Consider the following 10,253-nt stretch of genomic DNA (forward strand, 5'->3'; position numbering starts at 1 on the left):
TTTTATTTTAATGACTTTAATGACTTTATGATTTTATTTTGAAAAAACCTCATTTTTTGAAAATGTGTTTCTTATTTATTAGAAGGGTTATACGGGTTGAGTTCGACTCACTTACCTGTGAACCCGCAAACCCATATACTTAAACGGGTTATATGGGTTGGGTTGGGTTGAGGTTTCCAACTCGCTAATCCGTGACCCACCAATCCGCTAAACCATATATTATATAGGTTGTGTTGAGTTTATGTTTTCTAACCCGTTAACCCACCAATCCGATTGTCATACCTAGCAATAACAGTTACAAGTCTCATTTATTATACATGGCAGGATAAAAACATGATGCAATGTGTTCGTTCATCATTGAAAATAGCATATATATGCATAGCTTTGTTGATTTTAATTTGGTCATTTAGTCCCCATGTAAATGAACAAAATAGATAAATGGTGAAATCTATAAATTTGGACAATATTTGAGTGTCAATATTTGACAAAAACTTTCATCACCATTCAATTATTTAAAATATACACTTTAAGGATCACAAAAGATGCACTTTTTCAGTTTTTCTAGACCATAATCTTACCAACTAATTGCTCTATTTACTATACCATAGTTTACTCTATTTGGTCACGTCTTTCTTTCTCATGTTGCTCAATGAAATTCAATAACATTTATATTCATGTTTAAACCACAAAATAAAATAAATTAACGAAAACATTTTTTTTTATTAACGACAAACCATCTCAAAGCTGAAAGTTGATTTCTACATGACTCAATTCCAACGGATTACCACTAAGTTACTAAACCACCTTGATTGTAGTAAACTCAACGCAAGTTATATAACTTTAAATTTCAAATGAGAAAAAGGTCTCAATTTTGATTCTAACATTGCAAAATACAAATTATTAACAAATATATCAAGGGTCTGACTCATAATCTTTACCTTGCTCAATTCTAAATTATACAATCATTTCTAAATCAAACTCTCACAAAGATCATTGTCACCCAAACAACTCACAAACCTTAGGAGGTTCACCAATCACTCTTTACTCTTTCTTTTAACACCATATATCTTCATGTATATATACATCATCTTACACCCCTCTTCACATCTCATCTCAAACAATCTCAAATGATATTTGCATTTGCATTCTTTCATATGCAAAATCCCAAATTCACCAAAATGGCTCTTCTTTTCCTCACTTTCCTATGTCTCATTACTTCCTCAAGTACCAATTTCTTACATTAATTCTAATCCTTTTCCTTTATGGTTTTCATTCTAACCCTAATTTTTATTTTTAATTTTTTTTTTAAGGGGCGGCTATATTAAACCGGATCGGTATAAACTACGGAAGGCTAGGAAACAACCTTCCATCACCCGCGAAATCAATCGAACTTTTACAAAACATGAACGCAGGTAGAGTCAAACTGTATGATGCTGACCATGAAATCCTCCATCTTTTATCGGGGAAGAACATCGAGGTGGCAATTACAGTCGCTAATGACGAAATCTCCGCCATTGCTTCAAATCAACATTTAGCAGATCAATGGGTATACGAACACGTCTTAGCTCACTACCCTAGTACCAAAATCCGATTCGTGTTAGTAGGAAACGAAGTCCTAAGCTCCACAAACACAGTTCAAGATATGCAAATCGCAAAAGATCTTGTCCCCGCAATGAGACGTATCAAAAACACGATAAAATCACAAGGGATTCGGAACATCAAAGTCGGAACTCCACTTGCAATGGACATGATGGGAACGACGTTTCCGCCTTCAAACGGGAGTTTCAAGCCGGAGATGCGGGAATTGATGATTCCATTGTTGAAGTACTTAAATGGGACAAGATCTTTCTTCTTTGTGGATGTTTATCCGTATTTCGCGTGGGCGGAAAGTCGCGCGAATAATCAAACGGGGATTGATCTTGGGTTTGCTTTGTTGAGAAGTGGGAATATGACGTATACGGATCCACAAAGCGGATTGGTGTACACGGATTTACTCGATCAAATGCTTGATTCGGTTGTTTACGCAATGGCGAAATTGGGATATGATGATGTGATGCTTGCGATTGCGGAAACTGGGTGGCCACATGAAGGTGATTCAGATGAGTTTGGAGCGAATAAAGAGAATGCAGCTGAGTATAACAACAATTTGATAAAGAAAATGTCTGCAACTCCAAGTAATGGAACTCCAGCTAGACCAGGGGCGATTATTCCAACTTTTATATTTTCAATGTATGATGAGAATCAGAAATATGGACCTGCTACTGAAAGACACTGGGGGTTGATGAATCCAGATGGGAGTGCTGTTTATGCAGTGAACATAACTGGGAAGGTTAATCCATCTGATTAGTTATCATCACTTATCAGATTCGGAGATATCAGAGATTTGAATCTCAATAATTCTTAGTAAATAATGAGATTTTATGTTTGGAATTTGTTTTAAACCGAGTGATTTCGGGATTATTGGAAGTAATTAATAGAAATGTTTTTGGTTTAACAGTTTTTGTGTGAATGCTCGATGGTTGAAGGATTGATAGGAAGAATATGAGTATGAGTATGAGTCGGGAATTTGGGGTGAAAAAACCATAAAACTCGAACTAAACCGATAATTTAATTTCAAAGTTCATAAGTAAACAAGATCTATATAGGAACTGATAGATGAAGAGCGTATGAAGATGTTAACATTGATCTCGATGAATGAAAATGACATAATTAAAGAACTAATATCTGTAAAATACAAATCTCAAAGAATAGAAGATGTTAGAAAATCGAAAACAAATGGAGTGGAATTCACTGGATTAGAACACAGAGTACGAACATCTCTTCGGCCGGAGGAAGTGGTGTCATGGTTTTACCATGACAAAACACTCCACCTCAATTCCATATAGGATTGGGGTGTGGTAAAACCATAGGGTGGATGTGGTGGAGAAGAAAGGAAGAAGAGAGAGATAAAAGAGAGATGGTAGGAGAAGAGAGTGAGGAGAGAGGAGAGAGATGCGGCCAAACCGCATAAGACCAAACCGCAGTGGAGTGGTGGGGGCGGTGTTCCCCAGTGCCACTATGACAAACCGCAGGGGAGACCGTAGCCACTCTCTTTGGTCTTAGAGGCATTTTTCTCATTTTTGTTAATATTATTAGATTTTTTGGGAAATCTAATCTTTTTTTATTTAAGAACAAAAAAATAACCAATATAAATTTGTTTTTGAAAATTAACTATCATATTCGGAATTGACCATTTCAGAGTCAATTTCGGGTTGTGTACCCTATTCGGGCCATCAAAGACATTAATACGACTTGTTCCGAAGCTAAATTTACAAAACCGGGTTTCAACTTTTATTCCGACACATTATGGAGAAGTAACTACAAACCCATTCTCACCTCTACTACACATTTTGAGTTAAGAACCAAAGATATTGAAAGCGGTCTTGATGATCCGGTCGTTTTATGGGTATATCGTCATTTTGCGGGTATGTCCTTCACTCATACACTTTTAATAGTTTGATTTTAAGATTATTGTTTTAAGTAAGTTAGTCTGAAACACAAAAAACAGGTTCGGAATAGATTTAGGACCAACCTAAGAGTAGTTTACCTATATATGTTAGGGTATTATACATTGGAATTTGGTATTCCGAACATCTTTGGAATGTCCAAAATGCGGGGAACTAATCCGATCATCACATTTCGTTCTAGAACAACATTTAACTTATGATTTACATTAAAATTATTTTGTTTGTTTTCTTTTTGCAGGATGACAAGATTTATGAAGCATCAATTACACTATTTTGCAAACCCGCAATTGTTGCGGAAATTCTTGTGGAACTCAAAGACATACCACCACTCGAGACTATGTTCCGAAAGACCTATTTTGGGAGGTGGTTAGGTAATCTTGTGGGGGTAGAAGGGGATCTTTTACTTTTACATTACATGTTTTGCCACGAAGTTATGACGGACCCTCGAAGTGAAGTTGAGAAATGGTTTTTGAGATCGGAGGGTACGAGCTGACTTTCGTGAAGAAATAATTCTATCTTCTCACCGGATTCCACTTTGGTGAATATTTTCCTGCATCCATTTCGAACGTCGCCTTTTGATCTCGTGTATTTCCTATGGTTAAGAAGAATGTCTCCGTGAAATTAGAACGGGTGGTTCATGTGTTTGAAAATTCGTTTAATGACTTATTGGACGAGGATGTGGTTTGTGTATGTCTTCTATATCTGTTAGAGAATGGTTTGAACGAGTGGTTACCTCATCAGTCTGTGACAGAGGAGTATTTCGCTTTGCTATCCAATATTAATGAATTCAACATGTATCATGTCGTTAATTTGTAATTATCAATACTAATATTTTTTACAAATTTAATTGTGAACTTTTTCATGTAGTAGATATCCGTAAGGGAGAATAATTTGGGATCAATTGTACTCTCAACTATGTATTGTATTCGATAAGGTTGAAAATCCTATACATCTGGTGCTACCAAAACCTCAAAAAATAACCTACACCCTAAACGGATTTTTATACGCTTTTAAGGTAAAATACATGATTAACAATTAAATATTTTCCGTTTGCTAATATTCTAATACATGATTCTTTTAGGTATGGATTCTTGAGAGTTTTCATGTGAGCAGTTTGTTTGGTACTCGACAATCGAATGTGATCCCTCAGACTGTTGGATGGTCAAAACTGAAGAATATTTAATTGGATCAGTGCAAGAAGTTTCTAGTCGTTGCTAACGTATAATTACTTATATAATATATACTTCACACATATATTTATAATTTACGCATATTTATAACTTTACAATTTTGTTAGCAGAATAATAGAACTATAGAGAAGTTGGAGCCGACAGCGGATGAGAGTCATGTTGAATGGTGGACTTTTAGCTCGACATGGATTAAACAAATGCCCTGCTTTAGCTACCACAGACGTTCACATGACACCTTCTCTAACACCATCAACTCATCAATCGCCTACCTATGAGCCTCGACAAAAGAAGGCACAATCAGATGTTGTCAAAGGTTCATATGTATCTGACCCACCACCATCACCACCCACTATACCCTTAACTGAGAAGGTCCAAATTATTGAGTTGCAAAACGAGGTTCGTAAATGCCGCGAGTGTAACACTCCTATCCAGATATTCCGTTATTCACCCTCAAGTGTTTCAATTTGGTCAAAAATGGTCATTTCCATACATTGGGCGTACATTTGTGTACGCATAGCGTAAGTGTGTGAAGGCATCGGGTGGCTGGGGCTCGTACGATGGGCGTACGAGCATGTATGCGGGGCGTACATGGCGGATTTCTAAAACCCTAATTCTTTGACTTGCACCCTATTTAAGCAACCTTATATCATTTGGACCAAACCCTAATCAGCCCCCATAGCCTCATTTCGTCCCTTAACCCCAGATTTTCATGTAAGTGTGATCCTTGAGCTTAAAGAGTGTTTTAGTGGCCATTTTAGAGAGCATTCAAGAAGGAGAAGGTGGTGATCAAGTATTGGGTGTCATTGAGCTTCTAGATCTTACATCTAGTTCATCTTGAGGACCTTTTTGAGGTATAAAGTCATAACCTTGTCATCTTTTTTGTTAGTTTGAGCTAGGGTTTTGTTATGAAATCCCTTTTTGGTTCTTGGACCCTCTCTTGAGAGTTGAGCAACTACAGAGACTAGGATAGTTAGATCTAAGCTCTTTGAGCATGCTTGATGCATAAAGGTGCCATCTTGAAGGTTGTTTTGATATCATGCATGAGTTTGAGGTCTTAAATGAGGTCTTAATGGTGAGAATGAAGTATTGGGGACCCTTATGGCATGCAAGGGCATAAAGTTGCCAACTTTATGCCCTAGGACATCTTAATGGACTCAGATATGAAGTTTAACGTTGAAACCCCAAGTATTAAGCACTTAATGGTCGTTGGTGCATATTTTGCTTGTACGCCGATGTAATATTGTGTACGCTGTGCGTATAGCCAAGGGGATCAGTACGCAAAGCGTACTGGAGTGGTACGCTGGGCATACGCACCCTAGATGGGTTTGGGCTTCGTGTGGGCTTTTAAGCTTTTTGGGCCTTATTTAGTTTTGGGCTTGGTCCCATTTTGAGTTAGTGGTCTGATTATTCTGTTTTGGGTCATAGTTTTTTTGGTTGGGCCTTATTGGGCCATGTGGCCCATTAATAGATTTTATCTTGGATCCTAGGCCCATTAGTAAAGGAAAGACTTTTGGGCCACCATGTAAGGACTTAGGCTTAGGTTTTTGGACTGTTTGACTAGGTTGAGTTATAATCCTAATTTAGGGTTATTTGTACCATTGTTCAGTGTGAGGTTTTGGGCTGATAGGCGAGCAGCTATTGTGTTCAGCAGACTGAGGTGAGTTTTCTCATCATACCAATGGGTCGAAGGCACCAATGCCAGCCCATTATCTGATATGTAGTAATTAGTTGATATGAAATTGTATGCTTTGTGGTATGGATTGTTTTATATGAAGACCATGGGGGAGCCCATGGCACCTGGATATCAGACCATGGGGGGAGCCCATGGAATTCCAGGTAAAGACCATAGGGGGAGCCCATGATGCTTGGTTATCAGACTGTGGGGGAAGCCCATGGCATTCCAAGTAAAGACCATGGAGGGAGTCCATGGAAATTCATGTATGTCTTTCTATTACATGGTTTTTATGTGACTGTATGTGTTGTGTATTTTGGGAAACTCGCTAGGAGTTTGCTTATAGTTTGTTGGGTGTTTCAGGTACTTCTGACTCTAAGGGCAAGGGCCCGGCTTGATGGCGCAGTGTGCACTCTCTAGTATTCCGCACTAGTTGTTTTAGATACTCTGATCTTCTGAATAATGTATTATGTAATGGAATTTGTGGGAAACAAATATGCATATTATTTTTAGTTAACAAATGAAAATTTTTACCTAAATTTTTAGGCTGTTACAAGTTGGTATCAGAGCCTTGGTTTGAGGGATTCGGGCACACTCTTGGGTGTGTCAGGACTCAAACTGAGGAAATGGTAAACCCTTTTCAAAAATAAACCAAAAGTTAAATTTTTTCTTGAAAACGGTTTTAGTAAGTAAAAGGGGTGAGTGCAATACGCGTAATCGGTTGAGCTTAAGTAAGTGGTTCCAATGTACTAGCCATGCTATAGTTATATTTGGAAATTTATGTTGAATTGATTACTTTCTATGTGTATGCTTTCAAAGTTGTATATGTCTAGGATTGCATAGCCCTAGAATGATGAATTTTGCCTTATTTTTGTTCCTTGTTTGGTTGTGGTTTAGGGTAGAAGCTTATTTGACAGTTTATGTGATTCTATTTGTGTATAACTGTGACAACCGTCAATTTTGGGTCCAACAAAGTCAACAAAAGTCAACCAGGTCAACTTAACTTGTATTAGAATTTTAGGTGAGTTGGGACATTCCCTAATGCATCCAGTGTACAATTGACAAATTATAATACAAAGTACCTCTCTTATTGGAAAATATTTGAATATAAAGCCGAAATAAGGTTAGTATCGTAACAATTCGGTAATTTAATATTATATTATTTTAGTATAAATAATATTCGTCACCAAATGCGAAAAATTCTATACCCGGCTAAACACCTAAATTTTTAACAGAAAGAATTTAGGAATCCAACCTAACTTTCATGTAACGTATTATTATTTTTGATAAAATAATTCCTTTATAATGATTGAATTTTTATAATTCAAATTTGGTAATTAGACATTAGTTTTACCATCTTTTTATAAAACACCCATTTTTTTTTATAAAAACACTTAGTTTTTATAAAAACTAGGTTACAACTCGTGAAAACCACGGGTAAAAAAGATTTATAAAATTTTATTAAATTAATAATAAATAATTTCTTAAATTTTATAATTTTATATAAATTATTTGGTTATGTATAGTTTTGTGTTTTACAAATTTTATTGACCAAAGATGAAATCCACTTGTTACAAAAGATATATATATATATATATATATATATATATATATATATATATATATATATATATATATATATATATATATATATATATATATATATATATATATAAAAGTTCAAATAAAAATAGTAAATAGTGTGAGAACGTAAAAACACTATATTTATGTTATTATTCTATAATGAATGTTGTATATGTGTATTGTTGAAGTATTTCTAATATGAATATTAATGTTTAATTATTCATATATTCATTAGAATGTAATTATTCTATCATAAATTTATGTATGTGAATTTTTGTAGTAAATTCTAATTGTAGTATTAACATGTGACTATTCATTTATTCGTTGCTGAATAATGACATAAAGCTGTGGATACAAAATTTATTGCAGAATAATAACATAAAAATAGTGTTTTTACATTCTCACACTATTTACTGTTTTTATTTGAACTATCCCCTATATATATATATATATATATATATATATATATATATATACTTAATTGACAATATTTTTGGATGGTGTCATTTCTAGCATTGACATAATTTATTGTACGTCTTTGAAATCCATTCTCAATGGCAAAAGGTTTATCTTGTCAGATATGAAGCCACATAAATCATTACCAAGAAAATGAAACAAATTCATTTAGTAGTAATAAATATCATGAACAAAACTGATTAACATTGTTTATTATATCATACCTAATTAAAACCTTGAAATTTAGTTTTTTCCTCTAAAAGAAGTAAACACCAACTATTTAAAATTATTTTTACTTTTCCTTTTTCTAATTGGTCTGTTCTTCATTTATGAAGTACATTGGTTTCAAACCTTGCTATGTTCTTACTTTATCATCTTCGAAATCAAATCAAAATCAAATCAGCGAAATCACATAAAGTATCATAAATTTTTAAATAAAATCAAAATGGTAAATTCATCAAAACATATATAAAAGAGAAGGTAATATCCTGCAATTAGTAAACATTGCCTATGGAACAAACTTATATACAATATCGACAATTTTCACGTAAATTGTAACAAAATTTAACTAAAAAAGTTTTATAACTATCAAAATAGTTATAAAGTTAATAAATATTGTGTGATGCAAAAAACTAACATGATATAAAAATAAAATCTAAACAATCACTTGATAAACATACGACACAAAAAAGATATTTTATTAAAAATTTCACTCGATACAAATACAAATACTTTATTAAAGCATTTAAAGATACTTTATTAAAGCATTTAGTAATAACCAATAAAAATTATCTCAAATTCTTGCTCACAAACTTCTTTTTAGGCCTATGATTTAGCACTCTGCTAAAAATGAATGGAAATTCATTAGTTAGCCCATCTGGCATGGAAATAAACGTAATTAAGCAAAGTATGATGTTATTTATCTATAATAGTCAAATACGGAATTGGTTATAAAAGATTTCTTGAAGATAATAATGAATATCCGATTTTTAAGTAATTGATATGTATTCAAAATTCAAAATCTAAATATATACAAAATGTTTTTAATGGTTACCAAAATAAACCATGTATAACCGGATATATTAAAATGTATACGTATTATTATAGTTTCGATAAAATTGTTTATCTATGGATTGGAATTGCTTGTTGAATGTTATCCGATTTTCAAGAAAAATTAATGTATTCAAAATAGAATTTTGTTTAAAATCTTTTTAAATGTAAAATAGATCATTAGAATCAATAATAACATGGCAATTAGTCCAAATTGAAACCTTAATGGGCACGTAAGAAAATTGTATGAGGAACTGACATAAATAGACATACTTCTCCTTCCACACCCAAATTCAATTTGTGAACTTATCTCTCACCAAGTTACCCCTCTGCGCCGCTCTATACGCAATCGTTCATTCCATAACCAACTAAAATTGAACTTTTAAAATAAAATAAGAAATTTCAAAGATTTTGAATCAAACAGGATAAGTTGCGACAATGAAAAGGTTTATAGAACAGTAAAATAGTTTTCAACCCCAAAATGAAATAATCGAACGAGTAGTAACTGTTACATGAAAATACAAAATGAAATGAAATAATCAGAAAATAAAGATACAAATCAGCTATTTTTTGCATATTATATAAAATTTATTGTCCATTTTCTGTTTTTATGAAATTTTTTTTGAAACACAACACATTATTCTCCCATAAGAAAAACACACAATTCCTTAAATCCTTTTATTGTCCACTTTCTGTTTTTATGGAAAAAAAATTTAAAGACAACACAATATTCTCGGACAAAACAAACATAGCTTAAGCATATTTTTTGTTTTGAATTGAAAAAAAGAGTAAACG

General features: G+C 33.5%; 1 protein-coding gene across 1 annotated transcript; it reads left to right on the forward strand.

The window, feature by feature from the left end:
- Window positions 1–1,122: 1,122 nt before the first annotated feature.
- On the forward strand, window positions 1,123–2,494 carry LOC145158368 (putative glucan endo-1,3-beta-glucosidase A6). The gene is made up of 2 exons (XM_079077279.1): window positions 1,123–1,224; window positions 1,311–2,494. The coding sequence occupies exons 1-2, from the start codon at window positions 1,128–1,130 to the stop codon at window positions 2,345–2,347; spliced, it is 1,134 nt and encodes a 377-aa protein (XP_078933405.1). The 5' UTR covers window positions 1,123–1,127; the 3' UTR covers window positions 2,348–2,494.
- Window positions 2,495–10,253: the final 7,759 nt, after the last annotated feature.

Source organism: Lactuca virosa, chromosome 1, assembly GCF_052849685.1.
Source record: "Lactuca virosa cultivar CGN04683 chromosome 1, Lactuca_virosa_CGN04683_v6, whole genome shotgun sequence".
Taxonomy (NCBI): Eukaryota; Viridiplantae; Streptophyta; class Magnoliopsida; order Asterales; family Asteraceae; genus Lactuca; species Lactuca virosa.